The following is an 18,901-nucleotide window of genomic DNA, read 5'->3' as shown; positions in this document are numbered from 1 at the left end:
TAAAACGCCTCAAACACTCTATTCACGTTCTCAGGGGCTGAATCCAACTCACCTCCACACCCTCTCACATATGAATGATATCCCGGGATACCACCTGCTGCCTCAACTGGCACACCAGCAGACTCCTGGCCTACTCCCCATACTCATAAACTGCCCTCTTCGCCCATATCAACTGCCGCGCCGCCTTATTCATGGACACCAGGTCAAACTGTGCCTGCAACAGCTTCCTGTTCACCAAAAGGTAGGGTCCACCAAATATTTCCCATCTACCTCCAATATCTCAGCCACCGACCGCTGGGGTTCCTCCCTCACTTCCCTATCCGCCCGCGCCTTATATGCAATCACCTCCCCTCTCACCACCGCATTCAGGGTTTCCCACAACACTGAGGATGAAATCTCCTCATTCCTGTTGAACTCTACATAATCATCCAACACCTTGGCTATCTTTACACAAAATCCGAGGTCTGCTAACAGCCCCAGATCCAAACTCCACGCTGGCCGTTGAGTCGGCCCCCTCTCCAAAACCACATCCACCAGGTGTGGACCATGGTCAGAAATTACAAGCGCAGAGTACTCCGTTTTCCTTACCCCTGGCAGCAGAGCCCTCCCCAATACAAAAAAGTTGATCCACAAGTATATCTTATACACCAGTGGGAAAAGGAAAATTCCCCCTCCGGATGTTAGAATTTCCACGGGTCTGACCCCCCCCCCCCCCACCTTTGTCATAAATGCTGCAAATACCTTAACCCCCCTCTCCCCCCGAAGGGGTAAGTGACTTTACTTTGGAGCAGTCCACTTTCGGGGTCAAGGTGGTATTCAGGTCCCTCTTACAAAAATCAATTGGTGTGTGTCCATACCTGGGATTGTCACCACCACCTCTCCATAAAGCCTACATCGGCTCAATTTGATGTGTAAACACTCACCAACACAATAGATTTACTCTCCAGCACTCCTATCACCATCACATACACCCCACCACCAGATCTTCCACCATCATCTCCATCTGGAATCGGATTCTTTTCTTTATCAGAAATGTCACCCCCCGCGCCTTCCTATCAAAGGCCGAATGGAATACATGACTTACCCACCCTTTACAGAGCTTTACCTGGTCCTTCACTCGCAAGTGGGTCTCCTGCAATAGCACCACATTGACTTTCAAACTCTTCACGTGAGTGAAAGCCTTTGCCCATTTCACCGGGCCACTTTACCCCTGGACAGTCCATGTCAACACCCACCCCCCACCTCCTCCTCTCAGCCATTATCCTTGCTCCCAAATAATATTTGCTGCTCTTTGAACTACAGTCTAAATAGATGAAAAAGTAAGTGGTGCAAAATGGACATGTGGAGACAGAAGTATGTTTGAAAAGATAGCAGTACAGGATGGGCAGCACAGTGGGCGGCATGGTGGCACAGTGGTTAGCACTGTTTCCTCACAGTGCCAGGGACCCGGGTTCAATTCTGGCCTCAGGTGACTGTGTGGAGTTTGCACTTTCTCCCCGTGTCTGCATGGGTTTCCTCTGGGTGCTCCTGTTTCCTCCCACAGCCCAAAGATGTGCAGGTTTGGTGAATTGGCCATGCCCCTTAGTATCCAAAAAGGTTAGGTTGGGTTACTGGGATAAGGTGGAGGGGGGGCTTAAGTAGGGTGCTCCGTCCAAGGGCCGGTGCAGACTTAATGGGCTGAATGGCCTCCTTCTGCACTGTAAATTCTATGATTCTATAAATTTAAATTTACTTGAGAAGTTGAACAGGAAAATGGGAAGATTTGCTAAATCTGCTTCTGCAACTAGCCCAGCAGAAAAGCTGTGAAGTACAATATAAAAAAGCCTCATACAAGAGATTGGGTTACAGCCATATTCCATATAGTACATTATTATTGGTTTATTATGTAAGCTAAATACAAGCAATTAAATTCATATTTTATGCAGCAGAATGTTCATGTATACACATACAATTGACAGAATTTGTTGAGTGTAAATTAAGCATGTTATTGACGGGTGCATCTGATTTTGTGGGGCACTTTTATGTCTTCTTCAAACTGCGGCCACAGAGAAGGGAGAGTTGGCAGGTCTTTGCATCGTACCAAACGTCACAGTGATGACCAAAGTCAGATGAGTAATTTACCCTGAACAGAGATTAATTCCAATTAACTTTTCTTTCAAAGAACTGAGCTATTAAGTACATTTCTTTTACAAAATAGGTATGTGACAAAGAAAGAGAAGAAACTATAACTGATAAAAGTTGTCGACCTATTCTATTTGTGAAGGTAAATCATTATATTCTTTCCTGGAATTTTGTTGAGAACTAAACACAATATTAGTTCAATTTGAATGCATAACTTAGGTTTTTAAAAAAACTTTCAGTAGACAAAGTGAAAAAAAGTACAAAGGAAATCAAGTTTACTGTAATGAAAAATATTAAATAATCTTCCAAGCAGAATATTACGTGGCTCAGGCCATTTTTTCAATGTTTTTTGCACACCTTCTAAATCATTGAAAGGGTCACAAAAATATTGCATCTTTCTTCTACACTCAGCTTGGCCTTGTTAGTCACAAAACGGTGATTGAAAGCCTCAAAACGAATTTGTGCACATACATTTAGGCATCTATTGACCCTTTGACCACAGGAGTGCTCTGTGGTGAGAGGTACTGCCTTTTGGATGGGATTACCAGCTCAGTTCCCATGCCACTAATTAAAGTTTATGTGGCTACGGTAGCATTGTGCCTATGTTACAAAAGGACTGGTAATCGAGAGGCATGAAGTAATGATTTGGAGATGTGAATTTAAATTCCACCACAGCAACTAAGAAATTCAAATTCTACTAATTAAATAAATCTGGAATTAAAAAGCTAGTATCAGTTAATGTAGACTATGAACTTAATGAATGAATAAACAACTTTAACCAATAGAGACGCAGAAAACAAGATATTATAGGGCAGTTAGCCTAACATGTGTCATTGAGGAAAGTGCTGGAATCCATTATTAAGGAGGTTATAGCAGGATACTTAGAAAATCACAATGTGATCAGGCAGAGCCAACATGGAGTAGCATATTAGCATGGATAGTCAAGCTTTTTACTCCAGAGTGGAAGAGTCAATTACTAGGGGACATAGTTTAAGGTGCGAGAGGCAAAGTTTGGAGGAGATGTGCGAGGGAAGTTTTTTACACAGAGGGTAGTGGCTGCCTGGAACACGCTGCCAGAGGAGGTGGTGGAAACAGGGACAATAGTGACGTTTAAGGGGCGTCTTGACAAATACATGAATAGCATGGCAATAGAGGGATACAGGCCCCAGAAGTGTAAAAGGGTTTAGGTTAGACGGGTAACATGGTCAGCGCAGGCTTGGAGGGCTGAAGGGCCTGTTCCGGTGATGTACCTTTCTTTGTTCTTTCTTTGTTCTTTGTTCTTTGCTAAACTATTGGTTCATTAACAGAAACCAGAGAGTAGGGAATAATGGGCCATTTATGGAATGCCACAGGGATCAGAGCTTGGTCCTCAATTTTATACAATCGATATCAATGACTTCGAAAGAGGACCGAATGCATGGTATCTAAAGTTGTCGTGACATCAAGAAATGTAGGCAAGTAAGTTGTCAAGAGGAGGTAGAGTCTGTAAAGAGATATAGACAGGTTACGTGGGTGTGCAGAAATTTAACAGATGGAGTATAAAGTGTGTAAATGTTAATTTCTCCACTTTGACAGGAAGAATAGAACAATATACTATTTAAATAGAGAGTGATTGCAGAATTTGGTGGTACAGAATGATCTTGGTGTCCTGTTACATGAATCACAAAGTTAGTATGCAGGCACAGGGTGGCACGGTAGCACAGTGGGTAGCACGGTTACTACACAGCGCCAGGGTCCCAGGTTCGATTCCCGACTTGGGTCACTGTCTGTGTGGAGTCTGCACGTTCTCTCCGTGTCTGCGTAGGTTTCCTCCGGGTGCTCCGGTTTCCTCGCACAGTCCAAAGATGATCAGGTCAGGTGGATTGGCTATGCTAAGTTCCCCTTAGCGTCCCCTAAAAAAAGGTTAGGTGGGGTTGCTGGGTTACGGGGATAGGGTGGAGGTGTGGGGCTTAAGTGGGGTGCTCTTTCCAACGGCCAATGCAGACTTGTTTGGCCGAATGGCCTCCTTCTGCACCGTAAATTCTATGATTCTATGATTCACAAGTGATTAGAGTGGCAAATTGAATGTTGGCATTTATTGCAAGTTGAATGGAATATAAAAGTAGGAATAAAAACAGAAAATGCTGGAAAAAAACTCAACAAATCTGGCAGCATCTATGGCGCAAGAAATGGAGTAAACGTTAAATCTATATGACTATTAAGATTTTCCAGCATTTTCTGTTTTTATTTCGGATAGCCAGCATCTGCAATATTTTGCTTTTATAAATGAAGGACGGTTTTACTGCAGTTGCACAGGGCCGTCACAAGACCAGATCTGGAATGCTGTGTAGTTTTTGTTTCCATACTTGAAGAAAGATGTAAGCTTTAGAAGCAGTCCAGAGAAGGTATACTTGACTCATTCCTGGGATGAAGGGCTTTATGAAGAAAAGTTGAACAGGTTGGGCCTGTATTCATTGGAGTTTAGAAGAATGAGAGGTGGTCTTATGAAACACACCAGAGCCTGAGGGGACTAACTCGGGTGGATGCTGAGGGGATATATTGAATAGCGGAGCTGGTGTGAAACTCCAAACGGCCTACTCCTGCTCCTAAGTCCTATTCTCCTCTGAAACTATAACATTTTCAGACAAATCCAACTGGTTAGGTAAGGAAGGGAATCTGCTATCCTTACCTGGTCTGATTATAAATGTGATTCCAGACCCACAACAATGTGGTTTATTGCTTTCAGTCCTCTGAAATAACCAAACAAGTCATTCACATCAAACCAATGATCAGAATAAAATCTGACACATAACCTGACATTGACAAAGGCAGCTCAAATGACTAAGACAGGCCCAGCCTCGTTAACCCTACAAAGTTCTCCTCCCTAAAATTTGGGTCCCACAAATACTTGAGCAACAGCTTGATATTGTCATATTCACAGAACTGTACCTTTCAGCCAATGTCTCTGGCTCCTTCATCACCATTGCCTAGCAGGTCCCATCCACAAATAGGACAGACCCACCATAAAGGTATAGAAGGAGGCCATCTGGCCCATCGGGTCCATGCTTACTTTCTACAGCATTCTAATCCCATTTTCCTACCTTATCCCAGTGGTTTATTTCCCTCACTTATTCAAATTCCTTCAAAAGGCAGTGAGTTCCAGATCATTTCCACCTGCTGTGTAAAAAAGCTCTTGCTCACATTGTCCCTCTACCTCTTCTTGGCTCAGAATCGTAAATCCGTGACTCCAGGAATTTGTACCATCAGCTAATAGAAACAAATTTTATTTCTCTACCTTATCTAGATGCTTTCATAATCTTGTACACCTTTATTAAATCCCCCCTCAACCTGCTTTGCTTTAAGGAAAACAACCTCAATGTCCCCAACCTAACCTCCAAGATCACTTTATCCTTCCTAAACTCTGGCAACCAGAACTAGACATTGGTAAGGGACAGGTTGCACGTCAAAAGGATGAGGAACGGGTGGTGCAGTGGTTAGCACCGCTGCCTCACGTTGCAGAGGACCCGGCCCCGGGTCACTGTCCGTGTGGAGTTTGCACATTCTCCCCATGTCTGTGTGGGTCTCACCCCACAACCCACAGATGTGGATTGGCCACGCTAAATTGCCCCTTAATTGGAAAAAAAAGGATGGGGACCAACGTCCTTGCTGGTTCACTCGTGTGGTTAGTGACAGAGTGATGGGTACCAGCTTATTGAAGTAGAAGTGAGGTATAATGTGTGCAAATTGAGACTGCTGAACAGCATTAGAGTAAGAAATATCACATTAGATAGCAGTGGACTAAGAAGTCTGTGTATGTGAGTCTGTGAATGTGTGTGTATATGTGAGTGACTCTGTGTGAGAGATTTTGTGTGTGGGTGAGTGAGGCCCTGTGGGTGAGTGAGTCCCTGTGAGTGAGTCCCTGTGGGTGAGTGAGTCCCTGTGAGTGAGTCCCTGTGGGTGAGTGAGTCCTTGTGAGTGAGTCCCTGTGGGTGAGTGAGTCCCTGTGGGTGAGTGAGTCCCTGTGGGTGAGTGAGTCCTTGTGGGTGAGTGAGTCCCTGTGGGTGAGTGAGTTCCTGTGAGTGAGTCCCTGTGGGTGAGTGAGTCCCTGTGAGTGAGTCCCTGTGGGTGAGTGAGGCCCTGTGAGTGAGTCCCTGTGGGTGAGTGAGTCCCTGTGGGTGAGTGAGTCCCTGTGGGTGAGTGAGTCCTTGTGGGTGAGTGAGTCCCTGTGGGTGAGCGACTGCAAGAATCCTGAGATTTGAAGTGTGCTAGACGCACACCCTCCCCTCCTACTTCTCCCTTCCCAAAACCTATCCACAAAGTAGGTTGAGAAGGAGGAAAACCCATGCAGGCTGAAAGGCAACCTGCTTCTGACCTTTCATATGAATTTCCTGTACCAGCCTCCCCGAGCAGGTGCCGGAATGTGGCGACTAGGGGCTTTTCACAGTAACTTCATTTGAAGCCTACTTGTGACAATAAGCGATTTTCATTTCATTTCATTTCAATTCTGCTGATGCTAGCATTGAGTGTGTGCAATAGAGGCAAATGCAAATGCAAGGTCAGTGTGAGATAAACCCAAACCTTCAGCTCAGGCCCGGTCACCACCCGTTCCCTAGGCCCCAGTCTGTCTCTTTCTAGCTCTGCATCTTAAGGGAAAAGGTAAAAAAGGTTTATTGGTGTTTCTTGGCACATTTTAATGGACATTTTTAATTACTCTGTTTTGAAATTATTATTTTACTGCTTTGACAGTGACTTTAAAAAAATAAGTTAATGTTCTGTGAAACCTTAGGTGTGATTTAACCACTGTGTTATGCCCAGCATGTATCTGGAAGCATCGTTAAAAAGCGGGAAAGGCCAAAATCGAGATTCACACTGGGCAAGATCCGGACCTCGCCCAAATATGACAAGCACATTGGCAGTGCATTGCTTTTTTTTTGTCTGGCAGCTGTGTGCTTGTATGCTGCAACCCCTCTCACTTTCATGGCCTGGTCCCCTAGCAAATGACCAGAGCTGGAGAAAGGGTGGGGTGTTCTCTCTCCTTCCTCTACTGTGCCCTGTGTCAGCGTGACCTTTTCCAGTAGTCTGTGCTGCTTGTTCTCATGCATACATACTCTAACGGAGCAAATCTCCTATAATAGAAACCCTTCAGTGCAGAAGGAGACCATTCCGTCCATCGAGTCTGCACCAAACCTCTGAAAGAGGATCTTACCTAGGCTCATGCCTCAACCCTAACCCCATCTAGCCTTTATGGACACAAAGGGCCAATTCAGCATGGCCAATCCACCTAACCTGCACATCTTTGGACTGTGGGAGGAAACTGGAGCATCCGGAGGAAATCCACGCAGACATGGGGAGAATGTGCAAACTCCACACAGACAGTCACCCAAGGCCGGAATTGAATCCAGACCCCTGGTGCAGTGATGCAGCAGTGCTAACCACTGTGCCACCATGTCGCCCAATGATCATTAGCGATGATCAATGCTCAAGACATTTTTACTATTTCACCAAAGGAGCTATTAATGAAAGCTGCCAATTATTGCAGCCACAACCCCAACCTCAGATGAGGGCATGGACCACATTATCTGTGCTTTTCACTGTAACTGCTGCTCTGAAAATCTGTGTGCTTGGTTCCTTTCAGACTGTTGTTGGAATTTAAGCAACATCTCTCAGACTTCTGTATGCTGAACGCCACAGAACTTTTCTGTGCGAAGAGACTAATTTCATTCCTTCTTCCCTGGACGAACCAACAGATCAAGCAGGAGAATTCGCAAGAATTGTTGGCTTCCCCAAGGTGCAGGTTGCCACTGACTATATACCTATACATTGCTTTGCCTGCATCCCATGTCAACTCTAAAATGAAAGGGATCCATTCATTCAAATCATAGTTAGTGTGAGACCACAGGCCACGCAGTGTGCTGGTCAATGCCTGGTATCCTGGATCCTGGTAGTCATCACAATTTATTTATTCTGTGTCAGTGCCCTATACCTGGTGTATGTCAACCCCGCAGCAAACAAACGAATGACTACTGGGTGACTAGGCTCTCTGTTGATGACATGGTATGTGACATCAATGCGCAAACCCTTCATATATGCACAATACCTGCCTGGTCACCATTTGAGTTGTTTTCAGCAACGTTAATGTGCAATCTTGATCTGCCACCTGCACTATCTTTTCCCCATGGCTTGGCTGCAGCTCTCGTGTTCATACTCACAGGGGAAGATTTTTCAGATGGTGAGGTTTTTTGCCCCACTGCCCAAAGTGTCGTTGGGAAACACATGGCCCCACAGCCATGTGATGTTCAGTGGCCTGTTAATTTGCTCAGGGTGGGACCTCTGTCGACCTCCCCATCTGGAGAGGAAGTCCCAGTTTAGAGAGCTGCCAGCGAATCAGATCGCTGACAGTTCTGTATTCCTCTCAGTGCTAGGTATGAGCAATGGGCATTGCTGGGATTACAGCCAATCCGGAAGAAGAGGAGGTTATTGATGCATTCTGAAAGTAAGTCAGGGGTATCGGCAGGGCGGGGGTTCGGAGGTGTACAGTCCTCGGTAGAAGGTCTTGAATGCTTTGTTGACCTCTTTTTGCTCAGTTACCAGTCTGCCTCTGCTATCCTTCACCTGAACTATCTCTCCCGTGGCTGCCTGCTTTCTCAGCTTGTGAGCCAGTAGGTAGGCAAAATCGCTGGCTTTGAAAGCAGACCAACGCAGGCCAGCAGCACGGTTCAATTCCCGTACCAGCCTCCCCGAACAGGCACCGGAATGTGGTGACTAGGGGCTTTTCACAGTAACTTCATTTAAAGCCTAACGACAATAAGCGATTTGCATTTCAATTCATTTCATTTCATTTTCCCCGTGTTCGTAGAAGGTCTCCCATGTCTGTCGGAGATGGTGCACTGCTTTCCCGGCGGATAACAGGTTAAAGTCCATCTGCAGCTTTTTTCTGTCTGCTAGACGCTCTACTGTCAGGGCCACAGAGCATTCTCTGTCGACCTCCAGAATGGAGTCGATCAGTTGTTGCCTGGCCACCCGCTCTTCCCTCTATCTATGTGCCTTGTAGGCTATAATCTCTCCCCTAATCACAGCCTTCAGTGCCTCCCAGAAAGTGTAGGTGAGACTTCCTCGCTCTTGTTATTTGTAACGTACTCACCTATGGCTTGTGATATTTTCTGGAAGAAGACTTTACCGGCCAATAGGACTGCGCTCACTCTCCATGTGGGGCGTTGGGCACGGTCCGTCTCCAACCTCACATACACATAATGCTGAGTGTGGTCAGAGATAACTATCGCAGAGTATTCCGACCTTACTATTCCTGAAAGTACCACTTTCCCCACTGCAAAGAAGTCTATCCTTGAGTACGCTTAGTGGGCCGGCAAAAAAAAACAAGAATTCCTTTCACCGGGGTGTAGGAATGGCCATGGTCCACCATCCCCACCTGCTCCATGAATGTTCCCAGCTCCCTAGCAATGGCGTCCTTTCCCCCGATCTGGGGTTCAATCGGTCCGTTAGCGGGTCCTGTGCACAGTTGAAGTTGATCTTTGGTGCATGTCAATGTCAGCGATTTTCGCCATGGTCTCTTTTATGAATCCTGTATCATCCCAGTTTGGCAGGTACTCATTTACCAGGACTACCGATGCCCTGTCCAGGACATCGCTGACCATGCCGTACCATCCCCCTAGGTCCATAAGCGTCCTCGTCGCCGTCAATCTCTTCCTTTTGATATTCATTATGGCTACTTGCCTAGCCCTCATCCCATAGCAGGAATGGCACATCTGTCCCACCCTTTCTTACTCGCAGTCGGTCCTTCTCCCTCAGGTGTGTCTCCTGCAGGAAGATTATGTCGACTTTCAGACTTCTTAGATGGGCAAACACTCTGAATTTTTCCACCTGACTGTTAACTCCCCTGACATTCCAGGTGATAATCCTAATGGGGGGGGGGTTTCTGGGATCAACCATACTCACCTGGTGGACGTGTCCCTGCACTTCGGGGTTTCCCTTTGTTAGGTGGCCATCCAAAATGGCCACAGTCACTGATCTCACCATGAGGTCGTGCCCCTGCGCTCCGGGGTTTCCCTTTGTCCAGGGGGCACTCAACATGGCTGCCAACTGTGTGCACGCCATGTGGGTGTGCCCCTCCAGGGTCTCCCTTTGTTTAGGGACCCTTCAAATTGGCTGCTTGCAGCGCCATCTTGTTTCCCCAGCCTGTTCCTCACCCGCTGAAGCCTGTAGGAAAACCAACTCATTTTCCCTGTTTTTATCTTTTGCGCTCTTCCCCCCCGCCCCCCCTTCCCGTGTCACCCTTTTCCCGTCTCCCCCTATTCTTTCCCCTTCCTGTCCTTGTCTCCCCCCCCCCCCCCCCCCCCCCGACCAGGTGCTCCCTCCCTGCCAGGAGGTGCGCTACGGCCCCCTTGCTGCCCGTCTTCCCGTGCTAGCTATTTCTGCTAGTGTGGTGACACCCCTCGCGGGGCTGGTTTTCGCCACTTCCTTATGCTCAGTGACTGCCTGTTTTCCCTGTTTAAACCCTCACCTGCCTTCCCCTGTCCTCGCTTCCTTCTGTGACCCAGTCTTCCTTTTACGATCAGAATGAGGAATCCAAGTCCCGCGCAAACATGCTCACAGTCCAATGAGTCTTTGATTTTCCTTCTCACAGTCTTTCTCTGCACAACCCTCACATTGCTTTACCTATCCCTTTTCCTTGCCGTTGGTTCTTACGAATTTATTCACTTCCTCCAGGGTGTTAAAGTAATGTTCTTCTGGCACGTGACCCAGAGCCTGTTTGGAAACAGCACACCAAATTGTACCCTGTTCTTGCACAGGGCCGACTTCGCCTGGTTGAACTTGGCCCTGCGTTTTGCTAGATCTGCCCCAATGTTTTGATGAATTCGGATTTTGTGTCCTTCCCAGGTGCTCGCTTTCGTCTGACATGCCTACCACAGGATCCTTTCACGATCCTGGTATCAGTGCAGCTTTGCAATAATTGCCCTTGGCTGCTCCACTGTTTTGGGTTTCAGTCTGAGCGACCTCTGTGCTCTGTCGAGCTTTTGGGGCTTGGGAAGGTTGACTCTCCCGACTAGGTTGCCTAGGACAATTTGGGTGACGTAGCTCGTTGGATCCTTGTCCTTAATGCCTTCCGGCAGGTCCACAATCCAAGTATTTTGTCACGGGACCTGTTTTCTTGGTCCTCAACTTTTCCCTTTAAGTACGCCTGGGCCCCCACCAGACTTTTCACTTCAGCTTCCAGGGCGACGATTCTGCTGCTTTGGTCCATCGATGCCTTCTCTAGGTCGAGTTACATCCTCTCCTGCATCTCTACATTGTTCCCCAGCCCATCGATTGCCTTCTGCAGGGTGGCCATCGCCTCTGCCACTGCCACCTTGATCGCCACCTGGATTTCTATCCTGATCCCTCTTTTGTGGCAGTTAGCTCCTTCATCAGGAAGCTCTTCCATCCACCTCCAGGTGTTGGGGGGGGGGGGGGGGGGGGGGGGGGGCGGGCGACTGATGCTGGGGTCTCCTTCTCTCCTGGGCGGCCGGGGCCCCTTCGCCTCATGGGTCCGCCGCCTCACCCGCCTGCTGCTTGTGGCTTTTTCCGCCACTTCTGCCATCTCTTTGGCCCCTTGAGCTCCCGTTTGGTGGCATACTCTTCTTGCTCTCTTCTTGTTGTTGAGGTAATTTTGTCTTTAAATTATGGGCAATATTCGACCAGAAGTGCCTATTTGGTTCTGGTTCAGAGGAGAATCACCTGATGTGCGCCCGCTCCGCACATCACCATCACCAGAAGTCTCTCCTGTTGAAGAAACCTGGGTGAGTTGATGCATTGCATTGCGTAGGTGGTCCACACTGCTGCCACTGTGTGTTGGTGGTGGAGGGAGAGAATGTTTAATGTGGTGGGTGGAGTGCCAATCAAGTAGGCTGCTTTGTCCTGAATGGTGCCGGGCTTAGAATCATAGAATTTACAGTGCAGAAGGAGGCCATTTGCCTCATTGAGTCTGCACCGGCCCTTGGAAAGAGCACCCCACCCAGGCCCACAACTCCACCCTATCTGTGTAACCCAGTAACCCCATCCAACCTTTTTGGACACCAAGGGTAATTTGGCATGGCTAATCCACCTAACCTGCACATCTTTGTACTGTGGGGGAAACCGGAGCACTCGGAGGAAACCCAGGCACACACGGGGAGAACGTGCAGATTCCCCACAGACAGTGACCCAGCCGGGAATCGAACCTGGGACCCTGGAGCTAGGAAGCATCTGTGCTAACCACTGTGCTACCGTGCCGCCCATCTTGAGTGTTTGTGGAGCTGCATTCATCCAGGCAAGTGGAGAATATTTCTCACAGTCCAACTTGTGCCTTGTAGGGTGACCAGTTTTGGGGAGTCAGGAGGAGAGTTACTCTCTGCGGAATTCCCAGCCTCTGATCTGCTCTTGATGCTGCAGTATTTATATAGCTGGTCCAGTTCGGTTTCTGGTCAATAATAACCCCCAGAATGTTGATTCAGTGATGGAAATGACATTGAATGTCAAGCATAGATGTTTAGATTCTCTCTTTTTGGAGATGGTCATTGCCTGGCACCTGTGTGGTGCGAATGTTATTTGCTGCTTGTCTGCCCAAGTCTGGATGTTGTTTGGTCTTGCTGCATTCGGGCATGGACTGATCCATTGTCTGAGGAGCGTGGATAGTGGTGAACATTGTGCAATCATAAGTGAACAACCTCACTTCTGACAAGGGAGGTCATTTATGAAGCAGCTGAAGATGCTACACTGATACTACTGATACTTGGGCAGCACGGTAGCATGGTGGTTAGCATAAATGCTTCACAGCTCCAGGGTCCCAGGTTCGATTCCCGGCTGGGTCACTGTCTGTGCGGAGTCTGCACGTCCTCCCCGTGTGTGCGTGGGTTTCCTCCGGGTGCTCCGGTTTCCTCCCACACTCCAAAGATGTGCGGGTTAGGTGGATTGGCCATGCTAAATTGCCCGTAGTGTCCTAAAAAGTAAGGTTAAGGGGGGGGGTTGTTGGGTTACGGGTATAGGGTGGATACGTGGGTTTGAGTAGGGTGATCATTGCTCGGCACAACATCGAGGGCCGAAGGGCCTGTTCTGTGCTGTACTGTTCTATGTTCTATGTTCTATGTACACTGAGGAACTCTTGTAGCGATATCCTTGGACTGAAATGACTGACCACAAATAATCACAACCATCTTCCTTTGTGCCAGGTGTGACTCCAACCAGTGAGAGTTTTTCCCCAATCCCAATTGACTTCAGTTTTGCTGGAGCTCCTTGATGCCCACTTGGTCTCATCTCTTGAGTTCAGCTCTTCAGTGTTTAAACCAAGGCTGTAATGAGTTCTGGAGCTGAGTGGCCCTGATGGAACCTGCACTAAGTGTCATTGAGCAGGTTATTTCTGAGTAAGTTCCACTGGATAGCACTGTTGATGATAGCTTCCATCACCTTGCAAATGATCAAGAGTAGATGGAGCTCGTGATAATTGGCTACCTTGTGTTTTCTTGCTTTCTGTGGACAGGACATACGTGGACAATTTTCCACATTGGTGATGCACTATCAATTACGACGAGACGAGAGTAGAATGTAATCGAGGCTTTATTACACAGAGATGTGTGGCCTCCTACAGCAGCTGACGAAATGGCTGCTGTATGGAGAGCACACATATTTATACTCAGCCTACTGGGCGGAGCCAGCAGGCAGGGATCTACCCCCGTACCTGTAGTACAGGGGCCTTACCGTAAAACCCATATATACAGTATAATACATCAGTGGTGACTACTACATCCACATTGCCGGGTAAATGCTATTGTAGCTGTACTGGACCAGCTTGGCTAGGGGCATGGCAAGTACTCGTTCTATATTCAGCACCAGAGAGGTTGCGTGGCAGAAATTTAAGATTTACCATACCACTACAAATACTCTTAAAAGGACAATCCCTAACTTTTGCATGTATATTCAATATCTAATGCCTATGTATCTCAACATCACCAGATGTATTTTTAATGCTGTGTCATTCAGCAAGATACCAGTGTAGCAAAGCCTGTGACGGAGCAGGACAACCCAGACAGGAACGTTCCAATCTCTGTAAGTGCTGTAAGTATGCAGACTCTAGAATTTGCTGTGCAATTTATTCCTTAATAACAATGCCTAGTGATAGGTTCAACAATAACTTGACTTGTACTTGTATAGTGCCTTTAACAAAGTAAAACATCCAAAGGTGTTTCAACAGGAAAGTTTCCAAACAAAAATTGGCACTGGCCCACATGAGGAGATAGTAGGGCAGATGGTTAACAAGGTAGGCTTTAAATAGGAGGAGAATGAACATGGGCAAGAAGTTTAGGGATGAAATTCCAGTGCTTGAGAGCTGAAAGCATAGCTGCCACTGGTGGGGTAATTAAGAGGTGAGCAGAACTCTGAGAGATGTAGGGCTGAAGGAGGGGGGGGGGGGGGGCTTGGGGGGAGAGGGTACTGAGATAAGAAGGGGCCGCACCATCATTCCATTATTGTCAGCACAAAATCTGGGTAACTGTGTATGTTTTCAGATCTATTTTACAAAATGCACTGATCAATAGAGCCAGCATCGGGAATTTACATGGCTCCCGATAAGTGATGGAATTACTATCCTATTGGATTTCTTAGCTGTTAGGAAGTAATCTTGAATGGAAGCTGAATTTTTCTGGTGTAGCTTTTATCATTGAGTCATCTAATTTGCAGTACAGTTCTGTGTCCACATTGACTGACCGGCTTGGTAAATCACTCACATGTCGCAGCAAATAACTTTGTTTTTTTCCATACAGATGCAGTGAAAACAGTCGTTGGTCTTCCAGGATTCACCAACATTATAATGAATGCCAAGAAATTGACACTTGTCTGGAAAATGGAAATGTGTACTGTATTTTCACAAAATGGACAGCAGAGAAATTACGTTTAAAAAAAATCATTTATGACATTTGCCCATCCCTGGTTGCCCTTGGGAGGTTGGTGGTGAGCTGTCTTCTTGAACCACTACAGTCCCTGAGGTGTAGGTACATTCTCAGTGCTGTTAAGGAGGGAGTTCGAGAAAATTGACCCAGCGACAGTGAAGGAACAGTTATATATTTCCAAGTCAGGATGGTGAGTGACTGGAACGGTAACCTCAAGGTGGTGAGATTCCCAGGTATCTGCTGTCCTTGTCCTTCAAGATGGTAATGGTCATGGGTTTCGAAGGTGTTGCCTAAGGAACCTCACTGAGTTCCTGCAGTGCGTTCTTGTGGAAGGAAACACACAGGCACAGGAAAACATACAGACTCCACACAGACAGTGACCCAAGCCAGGAATCGACCGGGGACCCTGGAGCTGTGAAGCAATAGTGCTACCGCTAGTCCAGTTCAGTTTCTGATCAATGGTAACTGCCAGGGTGCTGATGTGGGGAATTCAGCGATGGTAATGTCAAGGGGCAATGGTCAGATTCTCTCTTGTTGGAGGTGGCCATTGTCTGGCACTTGTGTGGCACAAATGTAATTTTCCACTTGTTAGCCCAAACCTGGATATTGTCCAGGTCTTGTTGCATTTGGACATGGACTGCTTCAGCATCTGAGGAGGGGCGAATGGTGCTGCATATTGTGCAGTCATCAGCGAGCATCCCCACTTCTGAACTTATGATGGAAGGAATGCCGCTGATGAAGCAGCTGAAGATGGTTGGGCCGAGGACACTACCCTGAGGAACTTCTGCAGTGATGGCTTGGAGCTGGGATGATTGACCTCATCAGAAATGTCCCAGCAAAAATAAAATAAATGGTTACATTTGGCCAAGATGAACACCAACATATTTATGTAGTGCCTTTAAAGTAATAAAACATTATGTAGCATTTTATACAAAATTAAACTTAGCCACATAAGGCAACAGACATGCATAGATGGCCAAAAGCTTGGTAAAGAGGTAAGTTTTAAAAAGTGTTTTAAAGGGAGAAACAGAGGTGAGGAGCTTCAAAGAGGGAACAAATGTAAAAAAGTCAAAATTCAAATGAACGGAATGCCAGGTAGTTTATTCTGTAATAGTTTAATATAAATATAGTTAATGTACCGTTGTATAGATATGTTGTCATAAGCATATTGCCACAATGTGAAAACAAGGCATAAGGATAAATCTAGCAACTATAGGTCAGTCAGTTTAACTTCAGTGGTGGGAAAGCTTTAGAAGTGATACTCAGGACAAAATTAATAATGACTTAAGACACATATGGATTAATTCGAGAAAGCCAACAGGGATTTGTCAAAGGCCAGTTACGATTGAGCTTTTTTATGAGGTAAATTTAGAGTACCCAATTATTTTTTTCCATTTAAGGGGCAATTTAATGTGACCAATCCACCTAACCTGCATTTCTTTGGGTTGTAGGGGTGAAACTCACGCTGACACGGGGAGAATGTGCAAACTCCACACGGACAGTGACCCAGGGCCGGGATTCGAATCCAGGTCCTCAGCGCCATAGGCAGCTAACCATTGCGCCACGTGCCGCCCCCGTAACAGAGAGGGTTAAAAATGCGAATGACGTGGTGTATATTGGCATTCAAAAAATATTTGATAAAGTGCTACGTAATGGTCTTGCAACAAAGTTAAAGCCCATGGAATAAAAGGAAATGTAACAGCACAGATACGAATTGGGCTGAGACTGATGGTTAAGAATTGATTTTCAGGCTGAAGGAAGGTATACAATAGATTGCTCAAAAGTCTAGATTAGGGCCATTGCTTTTCTTGAATATATATTAATGATGTAGACTTGGGTGTACAGGATAAACATTCTGAACTTGCAAATGACACCAAATTTGGAAGTAGTGAGAACTGTCAGGAGGATAGTGATAAACTTCAGGAAGACAATTAGGCTGGTCAAGTGGGTGGACATGTGGCAAATGAAATTGCACAGCAGTGTGAAGTGGTACGATTTGGTAAGAAGAACGAGGAGAGTAAGGTAAAGGAGAAAATTCTAAAAGGGTGCAGGAACACATATACCTGTGTGCACAAATAATTGAAGGTGACAGTGCAGGATGAAAAAGTAATTGAATAAGCATATGGCCTTTTAAATAGAGGTATACAGTACAAAAGCAGGGAAGTCATGATGAACCTTTATAAAACACTGAAATGGCCTCAACTGGAGTATTGTGGCCAGAAATGTTAGGAAGGATATGAAGGCCTGGAGGGAATACACAGAACATTTGATAGAATTGTTCTGGGGACTTCAGTTGATAGATTGGTGAATTTGGGGCTGTTCACCTTCAAGAAGAGAAGGTTGAGGGGAGATTTGATAGATGTGTACAAAGTCATGAGGGATGTAGACAGGGGTAGATGGAGAAACGTTTCCCATTGGCAGAGGGGTTGAGAACCAGAGGGCAATGATTTAAGGTGAATAGCAAAGGATCCAAAAGGGATATGAGGAAACATGGGCGGGATTCTCTGAAAATGGGGCTATGTCTCCACGCCGGCGGGAAAACCGGCGGCAACCACTCCGGTGTCAACAGCCCCCGAAAGTGAGGAATTCTCTAATTTCACGGGGGCTAGGTTGATGCCGAAGTGGTTTGCGCTGCTCCAGCCATGCCAAAGTGCCGACATGTGTTCACGCATACATGGACCGGCCGGTGTGATCTCACGCATGTGTAGACCGGCTGGCGTATTTCCGCGCATGCCCGGGGGTTCCCTTCTCCGCACCGGCCCTCGGACAATATGGCGGAGCCCTACAGGGGCCCGGCGCGGAGGAAAGAAGGTCCCCCACGGAAACAGCCCACCCGCAGATCGATAGGCCCCAATCGTGGGCCAGGCCACCGTGGGCCACCCCCGGGGTCAGAACCCCCCCCCCCCAAGACTGCTCCCGCACACTTACCTGCCAGGTCCTGCTGTGCGTGAGGTGAGTAATTCATGCTGGCGGGACTGCTGGGGATCCAGCTGGCCCCTGAAAGACAACGCCAGAGAATAGGGTACTCGGGGCGGGATTTGCGCCTCCCCCCGGGGATTCTCTGACCCGGCGCAGGGTCGGAGAATCCCGGCCCATGTTTTTACACAGAGTGGTTAGGATTTGGAATAAACTGATTGAAAGTGTGGTGGAAGTAGATTAAATTGTGTGTTTCAAAAGGTTAAGAACCTGAAGAGAAAAGAATTGTGCAGTTACAGAGAAAGGACAGGAGATTGGGACTCTCAGAATTGCCCATTCAGAGAACTAATAGGAACAGGACAGGCCAAATGGCTTCCTGTGTTATAACCATTCTATAATCAGTATACTTTTAAAAGAGATTATTTGTGTCATGAACAGAGTAAACTACCCATAATCCTGGAATAGAGGACTATAGAAGCGATATGGAACATAGAACATAGAAAAATACAACACAGAACAGGCCCTTCGGCCCACGATGTTGTGCCGAACGTATGTCCTAGATTAAGAACAAATTAATCTACACCCCATCATGCTATCGTAATCCATGTATTTATCCAATAGCCACTTGAAGGTCCCTAATGATTCCAACTCAACTACTTCCACAGGAAGTGCATTCCATGCCCCCACTACTCTCTGCGTAAAGAACCTACCTCTGACATCCCCCTATATCTTCCACCATTCACCTTAAATTTATGTCCCCTTGTAATGGTTTGTTCCACCCGGGGAAAAAGTCTCTGACTGTTTACTCTATCTAGTCCCCTGATCATCTTATAAATGTCTATCAAATCGCCCCTCATCCTTCTCAGTTCTAATGAGAAAAGGCCTAGCACTCTCAACCTTTCCTCGTAAGACCTACTATCCATTCCAGGCATCATCCTGGTAAATCTCCTTTGCACCTTTTCCAAAGCTTC

At 46.8% G+C, this 18,901-nt stretch overlaps 1 protein-coding gene across 1 annotated transcript in view; it reads right to left on the bottom strand.

Annotated features, from left to right (window-relative positions):
• Positions 1 to 1,673: 1,673 nt before the first annotated feature.
• msmp1 (microseminoprotein, prostate associated 1) overlaps positions 1,674 to 18,901 on the bottom strand; it is a 29,738-nt gene continuing 12,510 nt past the window's right edge. The window contains exons 2-3 of the mRNA XM_038793022.1: positions 14,853 to 14,961; positions 1,674 to 2,122 (exon numbers count right to left, since the gene is read on the bottom strand). Of these exons, the coding sequence (XP_038648950.1) occupies positions 2,020 to 2,122; positions 14,853 to 14,961 (212 nt within the window). The 3' untranslated portion in view covers positions 1,674 to 2,019. The remainder of the gene's footprint in view (positions 2,123 to 14,852; positions 14,962 to 18,901) is intronic.

The sequence above is a fragment of the Scyliorhinus canicula genome, chromosome 3 (genome assembly GCF_902713615.1).
Source record: "Scyliorhinus canicula chromosome 3, sScyCan1.1, whole genome shotgun sequence".
Lineage (NCBI taxonomy): Eukaryota > Metazoa > Chordata > Chondrichthyes > Carcharhiniformes > Scyliorhinidae > Scyliorhinus > Scyliorhinus canicula.
The sequence above is the reverse complement of the archived record's forward strand: the minus strand, read 5'-3'. Positions and strand labels throughout refer to the sequence as shown.